Source organism: Haliotis rufescens, unplaced genomic scaffold, assembly GCF_023055435.1.
Source record: "Haliotis rufescens isolate VD_foot unplaced genomic scaffold, xgHalRufe1.0.p SCAF_71, whole genome shotgun sequence".
NCBI lineage: Eukaryota > Metazoa > Mollusca > Gastropoda > Lepetellida > Haliotidae > Haliotis > Haliotis rufescens.
In genome coordinates this window covers 1666391-1685981 of record NW_025964363.1, presented here as the reverse complement: position 1 = coordinate 1685981, position 19591 = coordinate 1666391, and the positions used below count along the sequence as shown (strand labels likewise).

General features: G+C 43.5%; 1 protein-coding gene across 12 annotated transcripts in view; it reads left to right on the top strand.

Moving 5' to 3' along the window:
* LOC124119459 (dystroglycan 1-like) overlaps positions 1-16002 on the top strand; it is a 98410-nt gene extending 82408 nt beyond the window's left edge. For all 12 annotated transcript variants that reach the window (XM_046481952.2, XM_046481958.2, XM_046481953.2 and 9 more), the window contains one exon: positions 10365-16002. In XM_046481952.2, the coding sequence (XP_046337908.1) occupies positions 10365-12692 (2328 nt within the window). In that variant the 3' untranslated portion in view covers positions 12693-16002. The remainder of the gene's footprint in view (positions 1-10364) is intronic.
* The last annotated feature ends 3589 nt before the right edge of the window (positions 16003-19591 follow it).

Below are 19591 nucleotides of genomic sequence, written 5' to 3'. Positions count from 1 at the left end.
TAGTGTATTGACCAGGTGTTGTATATTTGAGATGTTTTGTAATTTCTGTTACTTGTGTACGAAGTTTGTTTACAATCATCTGTATGTACAAGTTGACGGGAGATTGGTATTCATTGCATCTATCTCTTTGACTTACTTTACACTTGTCCAGACATAGTCTAATTAACATGATTCAATAAAACAGGAACTTGTGCAGCTGATTTGAGTGTGACAATTTGATAGTGATGGCCTGATAGCCTGGGCAGCCTGCAGATGATGGGCAGCCTGCGGACAGTGTTACACTGTCTAGACGATGGGCAGCCTGCGGACAGTGTTACACTGTCTAGATGATGGGCAGCCTGCGGACAGTGTTACACTGTCTGGCGATGGCTGGACGAGAGGTTGACAAGAGGTGTGGTGTCATCAGCAGCCAGGACACTGACTTCAGGAATTAGACTTGCACAAGTCTCTAACTAGACTATGACAAACATTATTGCCTTGAATCCTAATATCTAGATTATGTAAATAACAAGAACAAGTTGTCCCTATTAGAGACTGGGGTCCTTAGATCCACATATCTAGACTTGCCTGTTATAAGGATAGAATCTAAGGTGCCGCGATTCGCTGGTCAATGGGCCATCTTGCAGGGTAGTGTTGCTGGTCAATGGGCCACCTTGCAGGGTAGTGTTGCTGGTCAGTGGGGCACCTTGCAGGGTAGGGTTGCTGGTCAATGGGCCACCTTGCAGGGTAGTGTTGTTGGTCAATGGGCCATCTTGCAGGGTAGTGTTGCATATGTTAAAGTGATAAGGTCTGAAGCAGCTCACTAAGTGTCAAAGGGAGGTGTGAGCAGTGTCTGTGCCATCTCAGAAACCCAAGGAGTGTTAGAAGCTGGAACCTGTACAGATAATTGGCTGAAGCCTGAAGCTGGTACTTAAAACAGTCCTTTGATAGGCCAGATTAAATCTGGATCAGGGAATTTGACAGGGTGTAATTTACTAGGGCGGCAAGAGTTTCCACATTGTGATCATTCCGGTCAGTGTTCTGTTTCAAGGTCGGGGACGGGCAAAGGGTCACCTGGACCCAGGAGGGACCAAAGGGAGATAACTGGAGGTGTAGGGATGGAGTGATAGGTTTTGAAAATTTGAGGCACAGGTTATATGTGGAGATTAAGGTATATCTAAAATCATCAATGAAAAAATTCTATAAACTGTTGGCTACAGGTTTAAATCATGATTCATCCTGATTCTGATGGTTTGTTGGCACCATACCAAGTCTTGTGCTTCACAAGGTAGTCTTGGGCTTCACAAGGTAGTCTGGGATGTTGGTTGCTTCGTCCCACATGAACCTGACATGGTGTCATGAGTGTACAATTCAGTGTTCCAGGTCACCTGACTGCACTAATTATGAGGTCTTCTGTGCCGGAAATATTACAACAAACTGACTGTGTTCATCCCCCAGCACTGGGTGACTCTTCCCTCACATTATACATATAAATCAGATCCTCAAATACCATCCCATTAGGCTTATCTGACATTTTGGAGAGCATGGAGTGCTGGCTATTTGTAGCTGTGAGTGTATCGGTGTCTCCTACTCACTCACTGTCAGGGGGAGGCATGTCCCGTCACTGACACACCCTGGTGCCACCCACTCACTCACTGTCAGGGGGAGGCATGTCCCGTCACTGACACACCCTGGTGCCACCCACGGGGAGAAGCTATTCCCCTATGCTGTCCCTGACACACACCCCCAACAATCTCCAAATTGCCCCGAAGTTGAGACCGCCACCCCCAGTGGCTATCAAGTGGTGTAAACACATACCTAACCCCGTAAGTCACCAACATCCTGGAAATCAGACTATGTACCAACACTCTCCCTCAACACTCTCCAAAAGGGTTAATTCCAGACAATATGACGACCCCAGTCACAATCAAGTGGTGTAAACATATACCCACTCCATAAGACACCAAGATCAGACTATGTACTCTTTCATCTAAGGCTAGAATTACCATACACCCACTGACTTATCATTCAGTACAGCCTTGGAGCAAGGCTAGGACTTGGAGTTTGATGTATTATTTTGGACTCCCCAGCATCGCTGACTCAGCTCCTGATAGTTTACTACTGATAATAATTACTCACTATTGACATACAGAAACATAACACCCTATAAAGTATTTTCAGTAGTCTTGCTCATCTTCAACATCATCCTCAGGGCTGAAAACAGTTTTCGTTTCCTGAAATAGTGTAATTAAAGATGTTATTAAATTGTTTAAAATTTTTTTATTTTTTTTATTGAGCAGGAAAATATTCTCTACAACATTTCAGTCAGTTCTTAAATCGCAGAAAGGAGCTGAAGGTGTACTGCTAGACCGGCTGTAAATGTCACGATCACTAGTCCTTATCGCTGAAGCCTGCATAGGTTAATTAGTTAATTAACTGCATGTTTGCACTTGATAATGACATATAAATAGCCTGCCATGTCTGGGGAACTAGAAACCAAGCAGTAAGGAGGTGGTGGGTTGGTTCAGGGACCAGTGGGGGGGCACGGGTGGCCCAGTCGTCTAAGGCGCCGCGATTCGCTGTGCAGAGTTGCGTCCCTTGGGCACGCCAGAAACCTATGATTGTGGGTTCGAATCCCGGTTCGCCCCGATTATGTTTCTAGGTTTGTCAGCACCATACCCGTGCTCGTGGGTTTCACCGAAGTGGTAAACGTCTGAGACCTGCATTACTTCGGGCTTTCCTCCCACATTAAGCTGACACGCCGCGATATAACTGGAATACTGTTAAAAGCGGCGTAAAACCCAACTCACTCACTCACTCAGGGACCAGTGTGTTCACCAACACACAGCTGGCGCAGGTTTGAATCTCCATCTTGGTACATGTGACCCATCTGTATCCATGATGACTAAAGGGGCGGCCGGGTAGACTAGTGGTTAAAGCGTTCGATCGTCATGCCGAAGACCCAGGTTCGATTCCCGACATGGGTACAATGTGTGAAGCCCATTTCTGGTGACCCCCGCCATGATATTGCTGGAATATTGCTAAAAGCGGCGTAAAACCATACTCACTCACTCATCCATGATGACTAATTTGGAAAAGGCAGAATAAATGCCTTTGCAGAAAAAAGACCCCATTTAGCATTCCTGACAGTTCCACAGACACTCCTGAGAGGGGATTATACCAGGGTACCTGTTACAGTGTAGAACACTCACTCACTCACTCACTCACTCACTCACTCACTCACTCACTCACTCACTCACTCACTCACTCACTCACTCAGATCAGAAAAGATGATGTGAAGATGATAAGGGAAGATGCATCTTGTATATTTGCATAAATGGGACAGATGACGAGTTCACAAAAATATTTTGTACTTTTTGTAAACAGTTATAATGCATTTCCAACATTCAGAATCAGGGCCAAGAAACTTGTTGATCGTATTTACAAACCTGATTTGTTGAGTAAACCTGAACAATGAAACAAGTCATAAACTTTGATTAGGTTTTTATTTCCAAGGTTAAAGGTTGACTAACTGATGGTTCACGTCCCACTAATGTTGGCCATTACTGGTGCGTTGTTTACGTTGGCGGCAGATCCCCCAGCATCCGATGGAGGCCAGTTGTTGTTGGACCAAAGATGCTGCTGTAGTTTGTGAATTAAACTTGTTTGTGAGGGGGAAAGGTCGGCCATGAATTGAGAAGGCATGTTTGGCAGCGTAGTGATCTGAGAGTCTAGGATAAAAATGAAGCTCTTTTAGTTCTGACTTTGCTGTGGGGGTGGCTATCAATACTGATCATAGAGATCGATAATCGTTTACTAAATATCGATCAATTATCGATAAATATCGGAGAAGTAGCTTCGAGCAAATATGCCAAAATGTCTGAAAGAAATCAACACACTTGATGGTGGTGAGTGGTGACACATTTATGCAGGGATCACTTTGTGGACATTAGTGTTATAACAGAAACAGTTGCTTTCCTTCTTTGGCAATTGACATGATTGACAAAAACAAGTCCCACGCTCTTCATCTATGTAGTAGCGACTGCCTTCATGGTATTGTTGTAGTGTCCCTGCTCATTCCAAAAGATATTAAAAGATGGTACTTGTTGTTGCCTTGCCTGGTGCTCCGCATCAAGGGGCTAAAACAAGGACTGGTCAGTATACTGTGTCTGAGTGGGGTATTCATGTTAAACTGCGGCATGGTATCTCGGTGGGCTAGCACTGTAAAAATAGACAATAAACCGGACCAGAACAAGCAGCCACCCTTGGGGGAAGGCGGGTGAGGTGGGGGGTGGGGGGGGGGACCACCTAGTTCAGACAGCTCGGAGGGTTATGTCACAAACTCTGGAGAATTGGCCGACATGGCCGACACCCAAGTTGAACAACAAGCTGTGTTGTTAGAAGGGGCAATGAAAATAATTACTGGTCATGTGAGATAGAAAAAGCTGGCAAGGTGTCAGACTTGTCGGGCTTCAGACATCGCGGCAGATTCTTTGACGTTCGATGTGTTCTTAAGGCTTCACTCTGGTTGGACTGATCATTGTCAGCTGCCTGGAGCTGTGATTACAAAAACAAGTGCAAAGTGAATGAATACGCCTAGCGACTAAATTATTCAAAATAGTTCCAAGTGGGAGGAGTTAAAAGATTTGTGATTTTTCAAGTTTTTGACCATTTTGAGTAATTTCTGGAATAAACAAACATGTAGATTTAGAGTGGTCCTTGTCATAAAAGTGATGTGTTAGCAGTGTCACAAAATATTCTACAAAATTGGGCTAATAGGTTTTTGTAGTAATGCTCATGAAAAAAGCAAATAATTTCCTCCACCCAGATGTGGTCAGCTGTCTGTCAAATCTCCCCCCAACATGGCAGGAGAGTCGTGTCCTCCAGATTCGATCAATACGTCGCTCAAATACAACAATAGAACACACCACGAGAAGAAAAACATTCTATAATTGGCAATATATAGGTCAGCAACTATAAAAATAGTACCGATGACTGGAATGAAAAAGGTGGCGCCAAAGGAAGTCGGCATTGGCAGCAAGTCTTGGAGACAGACACTGGCCTGAGTCTAGAGATGTGCCTTGTGTTCCAGTAATCCTGGCTTGCATATTACCCTATCTACTGACAATGACTTGAGTTGGTATTCACTTTTAGAAATATTCCAGTTGTATCATGAGGGATTTGAAATTTCCATTGCCCGACGCCTTTGTACAGATAGGTCAGACAAGTCACCTCCTTGACTGTGGTTCAGTGTTCTGTGAGTTGGTCAAAGTGGGAGCAGTTAACATGAATCTTAAGCATGTGAGTTTACAGGAAGGCAAGTGGCAAGTGAAAATTGTACCCTGTGTCTGAGAAACATGTTCAGTTTTTTGTTTATCCTTGTATCATGCAGAGTTGGAAATTGGCACTAGTCCTGTAGTCCATGCCCAACAGCCCTATAGTTTAGGTGTCATTAGGACAAGTAGAAATCTGCCATTTTTGGGGGTTTGCTTTGTGTTATCATTTTAGGACTAGTAGATGTAAAATGTTAGTTTCTGCCACTGTCAAGAATGGATTTCACATGTAGGGACTCAAACCAGGGTCTTAAGGATGATTGGCAGACACATGTACCTCTGGGCTACCTCGCCTCCCCAGTGTTTGTGATGTGACCTTGACCAAAGCTGCATCATGGCAGCAACGTAGTTACAAGAGAATTGAACTTGTTTGCCAACTTCCTTGCACAGTCATCCGAGGAGTGCAGATTAGTTAGGTTGATGTTGAAAACATCCCATTTACCTCAGTGTAGAACTGATAAACAACCTGCTTTTCTACGCTGGATAATTATGAAGTACACTCAGTAGTAGGGAGGTGCAGGAGTTTGTCTCAATAGCAACGTCTCGTAAACAGCTTGGCCCACATGGGCTGGAATGCCGTCTTGGCACACGTGCGGAGATGATAGTGCATCAGCCTGACTCACCAAAGATAGCGCCGGTAATAACCTCCGTAGCACACGTCAAGCTGGAGATACGACCGACCGGTTTAGCCTGTTATATACCTGCTGCCCATATGTATAGTTTGGACTGGTGGATATAGATACTGTTTTCAGTCTCATAAATAAAACAACGTACACGAACATGGCACAAACAGATGTCTAGGAGAAGATAGTGAGAAGTGAATTGAGTATTGTTTTCTTTGCTAGATGATTGTTTGAGACATCCGTTTGGGTTGATGGCAGCATGGCTTGTGGCATCATGACATGCACACTAAATACAAAGTAAGGTCGCTAGATACACGTGTGAGCAGGATGATCGGATGTGGTGTACGTGGCACAGACCACTTCCTGGAGAATCTACCCAAGCTGGCCATTCTCTGAGATTTATCCAAACCTGCTCAGAGATCGTAGTCGGTCTCAAGTCTGCAACAAATGTCAGCACAAATACCCATATTGGAATTAAACGTTTCCCCAAGTCATGGTGTTGTAGTTATAAGGAACTAATGTCATGGCTTGAGGTGACTTGTAGTCCACTGATTACACTACCATCGTGGGAGAGGCTTCAGTGCTTAGGTTAACATTACTGCATTGAATGTACATTGACATCCAATGTTAAAATACCTCTGAAGTTAGGAAAATAACAACTTTTTGAAACAATCCCAATTTTAAACAAGATACGGCCATGCTTGTCACGGCCGATTGGGTGGCCAGGTTTTCTGACACAGCTGATCGTTGAACATCACGCCTCGATGACAGGGTTTGTTGCTCATTCTACTGGTTGGTCTGGTCCAGATAATTTGAAAGCAGATACAGCAGCAGAGATGGAGATAAGGTGCATCTTCGCTGAAATTAAATATTTATTACACTATGAAAATACTATTGAAATAAAACTAATGGGAAGAAGAAGAAGACTGATTGTATATTTACACCCACAGGGGGCAGGGTACAAAACATGAACATGACTAATTAAAAACATTGACATACACATTAGAATACAAATATTGCTATGATTATATTGCTAGAGAGGAGATGCAGATTTTCATTGCCTGAACATTTTGTGAATTTTGTCTCAGATCTTTGTAGAGAAGGCATCGCAACAGGAAGTGTTCCTCATCTTCTATTTCGTTAATATTACAGAAGGTACATGATCTTTCTTCTGCTGGAGTGTTAAAGTATCTTCCTCTCTCTTTGAAGGTCGTGAGTCTTAGTCTTGTAACTGCTTTGTGGTATTCTAAAGTGGTGGTTACTTTTAGATATGGTTCCGAATTTGTCTCTTATTTTCACGGGGTGTCTGAGCTTATATAATTTGGGGGTTTACTTGATGGGGGCTTGGTCAGTTTCACGGAGGTATATGGACGGGAACTTTCATGTTTGTTGTGTATGTCACAGCTACTAGAGAAAACAAGTATGTATCGATGACTGACAGTTACATTCAGTAAAACGTTTATACCAAGCGTATTCATTTGGTTTTAAATTATTTACAGAGATTGTTACGAAACAGGTTTTCAAGTTAAATACACATATGTAAGGCATGGGTAAAAAGAAATTGAATACCCACTAAGAATTCTTAATAACCCCTAAAAATCCATGGGTAAAATACCTAAATAATCAAAAGCTATCTGGAGCTCTGATAGCTGACATTTTGCTGACTGAGTTAAACAGCATGTTTTTTCTCATGTCTAAAGGTCACATGACTAAAACACATGCAGGCCCATGCAGCGTGTGTAACCAGTTGTTCTGACATTTCAGCTTCCACGCCTCTTCCATCACTTTGTCAAGGAACTGACAATTTAATTTTAGTTTTCGGCTTGAAATTACACAATCTGCCAGTGAACCGCGTCTTGCAATGTGAGCATCTTCACCGATCAATTTCCACTCAGACATTCAAAGTCAGCCATGTTGGACCCACTGTGACAATTCTCTGTCAAGTTTCGTTTCTGGGACTCCTGACATTTTGTTTGCTAGTCTGCGGTAATGAGATTATGGTGGCACGCCGTGTATTGGCAAACCCATCACGCAATGCCATGGGACATGGGAGGCGGCCGGCCATGTTGGTTGGAGAGGAAATAAAAACATATCCACTATTGTCGACATTTCATTGTGTGTTTCAAAGGCTTCGTCCAGAAAGATCATTTCCTATTCTGGCATGTGTTTTCTGTTGGCAGAGTAGGAAGCAACATCAAAGAAATCATGATGTGTCAAAATTACTTTGAAATTAGTCTCCTGCCACACATGGTTTGTGGGCGTCATAGATGCTTGTCCAGCTGAGCCGAGTCGGAGCAGTGGAGCGAAATAGAAATAAATTGAAGCCTGAGATTTGTAATGACTTCATACACATGTCATCTTGGAATTGAATCATTGGTTCGTTTGTGGGGAGGATTTGACAATCTGTCCTTTGTTCTGGCTGTGAAGATAAAACATTCCAGATTGATGATGAGGAGTTGTGACAAGGCTGCTCAAGGTGCACACTTTCAGGTCCTTCAACCTCCGTCCTTTGTCACAGCTGGAGGAACCACACACATCAAACTGTTCATATCACCATCAGGGATGAACCAGGGAAGATCCGGGGTAGAACAGGTCTTCAGCATCCCATGCTTGCTGTAAGAAGCAACTATCGGGATCGGGGGGTCTGGCCCCCTGACTTGGAGGATGCAGACTGCCATCATATAGCTGGAATATTGCTGAGTGTGGCAGAACAAAACAAACACCAAGGCTGAGTAAATGTCAACTGTTTGATGTCTGTGCATATAAACCATTAGTATTTATTCTTGTTGCAGAATTGCTTAATAAGCGTTAAACATGATTTACTCGCATATATGCTAACAGGAGGTCATTAATTGCCGTGAGTTGCATCCCTAAGGTGGCCAGAAATCTGTGATCGTGGATTTGAATCCCACTTCGCTCTGATTAGCTATCTAGGTTAATCAGCTGGCAAAGGCATGGGTTAGATCCCCCACATGGTACAATGTGTGAAGCCCATTTCTCGTGTCCCCTGCCCTTATATTGCTGGAAAATTGCAAAAAGCGGCATAAAACACTACTCACTCACTCACTTGGTTTATCAGCACCATACCCATGCGTCATTTCAAGCTTTCCTCCCACATCAGACGTGCCATGATATCACGAAAGACTACTGTTCAAGATTGGGTTAAACCTCACTTACTGAAGATTAATTTTGAGTTGATCAGGAAATAATTTATATCATGGTTTTCAAAGAGGTTTTTTTGGGTGTCTCGCCAAAGTCCTGGGTTTGTGTTTATTATTTGTAGGTTTTCTATATACTGCAGCATGTCACTATTTGCCCAAGTTGTAACTGAGCAGCAAGATGAAGTTGTTCATTGACATCCAACAGCAGCCTCTTATAGTGCTACTCTTGTTGGAGGTAGTTGCTGGGAGATCAGCATAAGAACTTGCTTCCTGGCCACTTCACAAGTGGAAGCTGTACTTATGTACAAGTGCTGATTGTGTGGTTTTCATTGCTACATTGTATTAGAGTGGTTAAGATGAAGGGAGAATTGTTACTGATATATTTCAAGTACAGCTTTTGTTTTGTCTGGAAATTCAGTTGAATTGGCATGTCTTAAATGCAGATAGTGGATGTTTTCAGTCAAGAGTTGCATAATGTATGCAGTGTAGTATAAGAAATGTGCTGAGAATAATAATTCACTCAATGTTTAATTTGCTCAGGCCTGTATACACAACTCCAATGAAGTTAGTATTACTATAGTATTACTGACCTGACAGATTAACTACAGTAATATGAAGGTGTTCCTTAACTTCTTCTGAATAGTATACATACAGTAGGTCCAAGCTGTAAAGTTTTCCCTTTATCAGGAATATATCTGTGAAAATGATGGTTCAGAAAATAGGTACAGTATCCATATTGCTGAATAACGTGGTAATGAGATACTTTGGGGGTTAGCATGGCTAATTAAGGAGTGCAACTCTGCACAGTAAATATATCACTGGTTTGCACAACTGGGACATCATTGCTGTCTGTTAAACACCCTTATGACTGAAGAAATATACAAAGCTAGAATGTTGTACAATGTTGCAAGCCATATTAGTTCAGCAGTTTCATCCCTGAGTTTCTAGGGCTTCGGTCCTGCCCCACACTGAAGCACATGCTGCACATGTGGTGTCTCCCCTGGGGCAAGTCACTTCTGTTCACCTGCAGTGAATGGGTACCTGGTAGGATGAGATGGTAATGTGGCTGTTAACCTGCTCGCGCCTCACAGGCACCTTGGGTTGTATACTCTCCAGGGAGCTAAGAATGAAAATCGAGTGCACACTGATCCATTGATGGGTGTGATTTATGAACATTTACTTGGTGATTGGAATTTGGCCCATTATAAATGCACATCATCATTATTATTATTATTATTATTATCTATAAGTCTTCTGTTGTGTTGCAGGTGACAGAGGCTGGCAAGGACGCGCTGCCTCGGTGGCTGGTGTTCTCTCCCACGAAGCAGCTCCTCCAGGGGATGCCGACATCCAGTGACCTGGGACAGTACTACGTCGAGGTGGTTGCTGTCGGACACAATGGTGACCAAGCCAAGGACATATTCTCCATCTTTGTGAATGAGGATGCTGGACCAGCAACAGGTTCAACTCTGCAATTCAAAGAAGGCGGTCCTAAAACTGTGCGTTGTAAAAGATCCGAGCCAGAGACGGCTGTGAGCATTGTGGTTGATGTTGATATCGATAATCTGGGTGCACAGGAAAGACTTGACTTCCTCACGAAATTTGTATCTCATCTGAACCTCGCTGAGGATATGGTGAAAATCAACCAGGTTGGCCTGAAGCCATTGACAGATGCCTCAGCTCTTGTGTCTGGTGCAGGTGATGCCAAGACTCTACAGACGCCAGGATCCTTCGTGTCGTGGCTGGTCGGGTGTGGCAGGGTACAACAGGACCATATGCAGGCCCTCCAACAGGTGGAGACTGACTCGAGCAATGGTGTCATGGCCAACGCTATTGGCTACCCAGTCCATGTCTGGCACGTCACAAACAGCAGGTTCCAGGAACACAAGAGGCGGAAGAGACAGGCTGTACGACCCACTGCTACCCCCGCCGTCACGCCCACCCTGCCCATCAGAGGTCCAACTGACACGATCCGAGCTACTGGCGCAGATCAGGAAGCCATGACACGACCTGTGCCAAAACTTTACTCGCCATCATTCGGTATCCAGCCAACCAAGACAATGGCACCAATGGAGAAGACGGCCACCCCAGGGCAAGGAGGAACGCCCGTGATGTCCACAAAGGTGCCAGGTGGCATGAAACCTTCCGTTGTCATGCCAGATGAGAAACCAATGACCAAGACACAAGTTTTGCCAACCAAGACTTACGTGATGACGGATGTGATGCCTTCAAAGTCAATGCCAATGCCTACCAATGCTCCAACAAGAAAACCAGAATCTGGAGCATGCAAAGACCTAGTGCCTGTCGTCAAGGAGCCAATCAAGAACATGCTGTTTACTGTAGGAGAAATCATCCGGTACAAGATTCCTGATAATACGTTCTATGACTGCAGAGTTGGAAATACGAGAAAGCTGAGACTCATTCTCATGGCCAACATCACAACTGTGCTTCCTCCTGACTACTGGATCAAGTTTGACTCCAGGAAGCAGCTGATCCAGGGATTACCAATGGAGGCGAATGTCGGTAAACACACGTTTAACATGATTGGTTTTAATGCAGATGAAGCAGACACTGTTGCCAAGAACACCTTCAACATCACCATTATACCAGACCCAAGGTCAGCAACAGGTCAACTCAACCACGAAGTCAGTATGACTCTTGACTATGATTTCGAGAAGTTTTCTAGCAGTACTGAAAACAAGATCAGCTTTATGAATAAAGTAGCCAAGCTGAACGGTGAGCGAAATGCGAAAAATTTCAAAATGAACCGAGTCACTAAAGGTTCAACAGTAGTGTCTTGGACCAACACAAATCTTGCCTCCCCAGATTGTCCCGTCGATCAGATAAAGATGATGATGTCCAAGTTTGTTCAGGAGGATGGGACTCTGAGCAAAGAAGCAACAAGGGGCATGAAACCTTTTAACTTGAAGGGCGTCGGAGTGGTTCCGCTTGGAGCTTGTGAAAATGACCCCAACTTCCCTGTCCTGGCAGTCACCAAAGACGACACAGATGAACCATCATCACCTGATGGGACTGACACAACCGACGAGACAACAGAGGATGAAGACCCACCAGTTACCCCGGAACCTGTTCCAACCTCGACTGAGGGCGTGAGGACAGGATCTGCTGGTGGTGGGCCATCGGACGATATCTGGATCACGACCGTGGTGCCGGCTGTCGTGATTGTGGCCATCTTGCTGCTGGCCCTCCTCATCGCCTGCATCCTGTACAGGAAGAAGAGGAAGGGGAAGATGAACCTTGAGGACCAGAACACATTCGTAAACAAGGGAGTGCCCGTAATATTCCAGGATGAACTTGATGAAAAGCCTACAGATAGTAGCAAGCCTTTGTTAATGGAAGGGCAGCCCCCCTGCCCTCCTCCGGAGTATCAGAGAGGGGACAGTCAAGGCTCCACCCCTCCTGTGAATCATAAACAACCTCAGTTTGATCACGATGACCATATAGAGGACACGAATGTCACATCGCCGCTGTACCAGCCGCCACCACCCGTCACCGCATCCAGTGGCAACAAGCAGCCCCGCCCACACGTTCCCCAGCCTGCGTACCGCAGCCAGCCTCCCTCCATCCCACCATAAGCTCTCCCTCATCTCCGAGAGGCGTTGTAGGAAGTTTGAGAAATAACAAAGGAGGTGCGAATTTGTTGGGGATTGTTATTGTTTAAGAACTATGCATTGCCTTGAACAGACTTTGGGGTCGTGGAGCCGTTTCTTGATTCTTCTCGTCAGGATCCCGATGTGAATCCTGACAAATTTCAATTGTACAGCATTGTTTGAAATATTGCACATACCAGTGTAACAGCTGAAAGAGAAATCTTGGGGATGAAATTTGTACCCTAGCAACTTGAAATATCAGTGCTTTACTTGTGGTGGGACACTAAATCTGCATGCATTATTGATAATGCCATTTATGCCTTATGAGGAGACAGTGACTTCAAGGTTAAAGCTGGGTGTCGCTGGACTGGGAATGTGGCTTCCAAAGTTGTTGCATATCTGCGTGGAGGAAGATGTGTGGATACCAGCAGTGACTGACTGATGATGGTAGACTCGAGCACCTGACTGAGGTCAGCTATGTGTAATGTCAGTGTTGTTTTAGTCATCTCAGGAGATTGTTATAATACTCAACCTGTAGCGGGGAGGTGGGAGGGGATTTCTCATTAACTACTTGGATGGCAGAACTGGCCACCTCATTCACCCAATGAAGTATTCTTATTGTAGGTTTTAGCTTCAAAAGGATTTTAACGTTGTTTTTTTTAGAATGTTTTCTAATTATATTTGTTGTTATGACAGATTATTTTGATAAAACTGATATTTGATACTGCTGACATGGAATCGGAAAAAGCTCATTGTCATGATCACTGGTGGTGTTCTGCCACCAAGTCAAGAAGCAAAAGGTACAATCTAAATCATGGTTCAATGGAAGCTTGCGAGCTTAGTGACATTGTGTCCAACAATCAGATGGGGTATGAAATCCAGTGGTAGGTTGAGTTATGTTTACCAATGCAAGCATTTAGTCTGCAATATGTCTGTATTATCTGCTCCTACTCTGCTTCAGCGTAGATGGCAGCTGCTAGCAGCACTATAGAAAATATTCTGTTGTAGAAGCCTTGACCTTTTATGGCGGTACATGACCTTTGAAATCATGTGACCATATCATGTGACCATTTGTTAGAAAGAGCTGGAAAAATGCTTTCATGTGAAATATATTGTAGTAATTTAATAAAATTGTGATTTATTTTATTTGTGCTATTTCGCCAATTAGGTCAAGGCTTGCCTGCATAATAAGATGACAGATTATGTCAGGTACAGAACAATAACATGTTGTCACCAGCCGCCAAGGCTGTCATTGATTTCAGTTGGTGCAGGTTCATGTACATAGAATCATTAGACATTGTGAATGTACCTTGTTTATGCTTATATAGTATGCAGACTGTATAGATGCTACCTGCTACACCCCCTGTCTGGAGGGTGGACTGATCCGTCAGTTACATGATCAGTCCAACTTGACTGATAGGGGTCCCTTCACTGTTTATTGTCAGACATGGCACAGTGTTTAGTGTAATTTTTAAAATCATGTCTAGTTTATTAATCGATTTCATCAGTGTCTGTATGTGCCTGTATTTATTTCATAACTGATGAATGTTGCAATATTGTGCCAATATATCTACTGACTTGATCATAAACATAGTGTCATTTAGCTGTCTTTAGCTTAGCTTTTTCACACAAGTCTTGATTCTCCCATCTTCCCCTCCTCAAGGTCACTGTACTTGGTGGAAGGTCGGGTGTGAGACTCAACATTGAGATTTTGTTCACTCAGGTATGCTAACATGCGCAAATAATACAAGCATAATGTGCTCATGTGGTGGTATCCATAGTAACGCAAATATTAACGCAAAATGACAGGTAAGATTTTTTTCCCAAAATATTTTATCAAACTTGGGAGATTTAATATAATTTATTTGACTTTTGTGTTGAATGCAAGGTGGCTTCAGCATTTGTTTCTTTTGAACTAATAAACCCAGCATTTATGAGTTGGCATAGTTATTTTATTTTGCTAGGCCAGTTCCGCCTTGTGTGTATATAGGTGTCAGCGTTGAGGACAGGCCTTGTATCAGTGCATGACCAGTCCACAAACACCCGACAATGGACGTCAAATCCTAAACTTGAGCAAATGCAGGTGTATGATAGTATCGGATCAGTCATTTTAATGCAGGTTTGAGTTCTCGATTAGAATCGGAACCATCCAGTCATTCATGATTTTTATTTTTTAAATGTGATTTGGTACATTTGACCAAGGAAACATCTACCCCACCACTACGTGTAGTATGTAAATCTCCCAGTCAATGCTAATGGTGTTGATGTTGTAAATTTAAGACTGTTGATATGTGTGAGGAATGTGTGTGTGCTCTTGTTGCAAGATGACCGGATACGCCTTGTAACATGGTCGTGCTGTAGGGTCTCTCTTCCACATACCCGTACCTTTCTCAAGTGATATATCATTTATCATTTTCTACCTGACTTGAAAAGTCCTATACCTGTAGCTTTATGTTGGATGTACATATTAGTGTGCCTCTGGTTATGAACAGATTCAGTGACTGCCAAAAGAATAGAAACCCTCGACAACAGGTGCTCAGAGGGAATGTGAAACACTTCTTTAGTTTCCTGTGTCAGGATTTTCCAACCTCAGAACACAAATTAAAGAGAGAGGCTGATTAAAATACATTTGTTGACTTTCAGTTTAGATTAATAAGAAAAATAATTAGATACGAAACATTCGTTCATATGTAAACAATTAAAGCATTTGTTGTTTTGTTCCTGCAAAGTCATCCTACCTCCAAAGTGTTCTATGAAATTTAAGCTTTATACCTATTACTCTTCTTCACGAAATGACTTTAGTGTTTAATTTCATCTAATATTATACATCTGTAAACATACAATTAAGATCTGAAGATGAAATTGATGGATGTAATGGTATCTCTCCTGCTCATCCATAGAAACAAACAGGTAAATATCTGAATAATGGAGCAATGTACCACCAATGTACCAGCACTCTCAAACAGCAGATTAGATGAACCTGGTCCTTATTTGAGGAATTGACCATAAATAATTCAAGGATTAGAAGTGTGAGGTATATTTCCTCTGAGCGCACCAGTTGTGAGGAAGGTGTTATGTGTAGCTAGCTTCAAGAGACGTAGAACATTGTCTGCTGCTGCTGCTGCGGTGTGGATGCGGTTACGATGTTGTACAAAGCGTGTGCTGGAAATGAATGACGGAGGGAGGTGATCCCTCACGTGAAGATTTGTCATTACTGTACCGATACGTAAATATAAACCTGTCTTGTCAGTGTACCATCTAGCCCGATTCAATAAACACATTATGTAAAACATGACCATGTGTTTGTGTTTCCTTCGCATGAGTGAGTGAGTGAGTGAGTTGGGTTTAACGCCTTTTGACAGTATTCCAGTTATATCACAATCAGCTTGATGTGGGAGGAAAACCTGAAGTGATGCAGTCTGAGACGTTTACTACTTGGTGAAACCCAGAATTTCCGGTATGGTGCTGACAAACCTAGAAACATAATCGGGTCGAACCGGGATTTTAACCCACAATCATAGGTTTCTGGCATGTACAAGGGATGAAACTGCACAGTGAATTGCAGAGCCTTAGACGACTTGGCCACCCGTGCCCCTGTGCTCCCCTTCTGATATCTCAACTGGAAGGGATGGCAGCAGGCCAGAGCCCCGGCAACTCTTTATTGCTGGCCCACAATCCTGCTGGAATCTCATCAAACAGCAATTATCAACTTAACTGACTGTCTCTGTGTTCTAGTGGATTGAGCATCTGCTTGGAGAGAGGAAGGTCGTGGGTTCGATCCCGGCTGCATCATACCTAGAGACGTAAAAATATGGTACTTGTTACCCTGCCTGTTGCTCGGCATTGAGGGGTGACAACAAAGACTGGTCGGCTCGGAGTCATTATACTGTTTCTGAGTAGGGTATTTTTGTTAAACTGTGGCATGGTATCGAAGTGTGCTAGCACTATAAAATTGGCATCAGTCTCGACTAGTACAAGCAGCCACAGGCACACACACACATGCATGCACATTGCTACATAAATGCTGTAATCTTGGAATGCCCTGTTCAACCCATTTCACCTCTGACTGTAGTTCTTGCTGGTGTTTGTGGTGGGGTAGACTTATGGGTAGAGCTTTCACTCTTCACACACGACCGCCTCCGTGGTCTAGTGGTAGAGCGTCCGCCCGGAGAGCGGAAGGTCCGGGGTTCGATCCCCGGCCACGTCATACCAAAAGACGTTAAAAGATGGTACTTGTTGTTACCCTGTCTGGCGCTCGGCATTAAGGGGTTAAAACAAGGACTGGTCGGCTCGGAGTCAGTATACTGTGCCTGAGTGGGGTATTCATGTTAAACTGCGGCATGTTATCTCAGTGGGCTAGCACTATAAATCGGCATCAGTCCGGACTAGTACAAACAGCCACACACAAGGATGTGGAGAAGATGACAATATGTTACAACTGAGAATAACTGGAAGACAAGACAATGACAATCAACTAAATCGCACACAACATAACATAATAAAGCATGTAAATAAAGCATATACACTACTACGTAAATCGTTCTTATCGTTATTAAAAACAGGTGCCGTTTTCGCCCGTCATATAGTAGCCGTTTTCGCCCGTCACATAGTAGCCGTTTTCGCCCGTCACATAGTAGCCGTTTTCGCCAAATGAGGTGATTTTGTGAGGGAAATTGATGACATACGGAACTTTTTGATCGGGGATAGTGGTGTTGACGACCAAAAAAAATGATTTAATTTACAAACAGGCCGAAAACAGCAAAACTTCTAAAAAACAATATGACTAAGAAAAAACTGAACTGTTCAAGACTCATGTTTGAGCAAGTAGAAAGGGCGGAGATGAAGGTAGATGGCAGAACATACTTTGTACTGTCTGCCGGGAATAATGGCTAAGACCATAAAACTTTATTAAATTTAACAGGTCAAATATTGCAGGATGAGTACAAAACAGTATCTCCTTGCCCTGCGGGACAAGTTTGGCGAAAGACATGTTTCGAGCCCCGCGGGTACAATGACAAGGTCTCTGGTGTATATAATCATTCACATTCCCAGCTAAAGGGGCAAGAAGTAGCACAGACACCTCATGACAACAAGTTGGTATCCACTACAGCTTCATGATTCATGGTCTCACAACTTCGAAATGCCAGTCAAAGGCGCAACAATGAAATTAGAAGCAACAAGGTCACCCAAGAAATGGACACAATGGATGGTCACTGAAGACAAAACACTCCTTGTGTGTTTTGCACAACTAAAAATCCCAAGATTGTGATTGGTGATATTTGAAGGTCAAGGCCACAATGACAAACGGTTCCTAAGTCAAAAGTAGATGGCTTCTTCGGTTTTTGGCAAACATTGTCCTGGCTGCAGGTACAAGCCTAACCCTGTCTGTGTCAAGTGACAGCAGGGTAGGTATTCCCATCCACAATACACCCACAATACATCCACAATACATCCACAAACATACACACAATACATCACAATACGCCCACAATACATCAACAATACATCCACAATAGACCTATAATGCATCCCAATACATCCACAATACGCCCACAGCCCGTGTTAGCTACTGATTCCGTTAAAGGGACTGTGCTCCTAGATCTGGGGCTTGTTCTATAGACAAGTCAAGACTCCGTTGTTTGTTCCATGGGTGGAATCTAGGCTTTACATTTGTGAAAGTAATCATTAACCACAACAGATATGTCATAAAAAGAGTTAGAAGACTAACGAAGTGTTTTTTCACGACTTGGATCCGACTGCCAATTTGCCCGTCCTGTTTCCCCTTAAGGGAGTCGAGACCAGCAATTGGACACTGCAGTGCAGCCCCCCTTTAACAAACGTGGATCACCGCGCCCCTTTAACACAAACACACTGCACATGCGCACATCGATATCAAACATCGTGCGTGGTGAAGAAAGGGAACCTGGAGGTGAGTCTGGAAGCATGTTGTAATTGACAGACTTACAAGAAAAATTAACCCACAAACTCGCAGTGTAGAGAATTTCTTTGTGAAACAACTCTATAAAAAATCAACAGGCGTCGTCTATTTCAGTTTGGGCAAGAAATGTAATGAACCAGTTATCGGGTTATTGAATCCAATTTGTTTTTTATCGTACATCAATTCAGCGCGGCAGAACAGCATGGGGATTTCTTTAAAACGTCAAGGGTATAAAACCAAGCGTCGTATGTGGCTGCTGCTTGCGATGAAATATCAATATCCACGTCCAATCCGATGCCATTTATCTGTCAGGCCCCGACTCTGTATACGTTACAGCTAATGGCTGGTCTGGGTGACGCCCGCGGACAGGTCGGGGGTGGGGGTGGGGTTGGGGGTTGGGGAGGAGGTGGTCTAGAGAATGGAGGAAGGAATTCCTGACAACACCTACTGTCAAGTGGACGAAGTTTCGGGATAAATAACACGTACTCGCCATGCACGACTATCCGGGCGAGATTAAACTGATGGGTGAACCCTTTGTTCTGTCTAAACTTATCTCAACCTCCAAGACCCCCATCTTTGTTTTAGAAAACTGGGTTGAACTAATTGCTGGTGAGGCGGAGGGCTCATGTTTCTAAACTGGCACATGTTTAAACTGCAATGTTTGACTGTGTGGCTAAATGTCTCGCGAACATTGAAGATTTGTGACATACCACAGGGTGCAAAGGTCACCCCACGGAGACATATGATGCGAATAATGTCTGTCTTAAAAAAAACAAAATCAAGATTCTTTGGCAAAATTAAGGATGAAGGTTAGAAGCCTGACAATTCGTCTGGAATTTTGGTTAGAAACAAAATATTTTGCTGCCACTGCAAGACATTTTTTCTCCGAAATGGGTACCGAACCATTTTTTTCAGAATGTCCAGAGAAGAATTGGTTTTGTGCGTA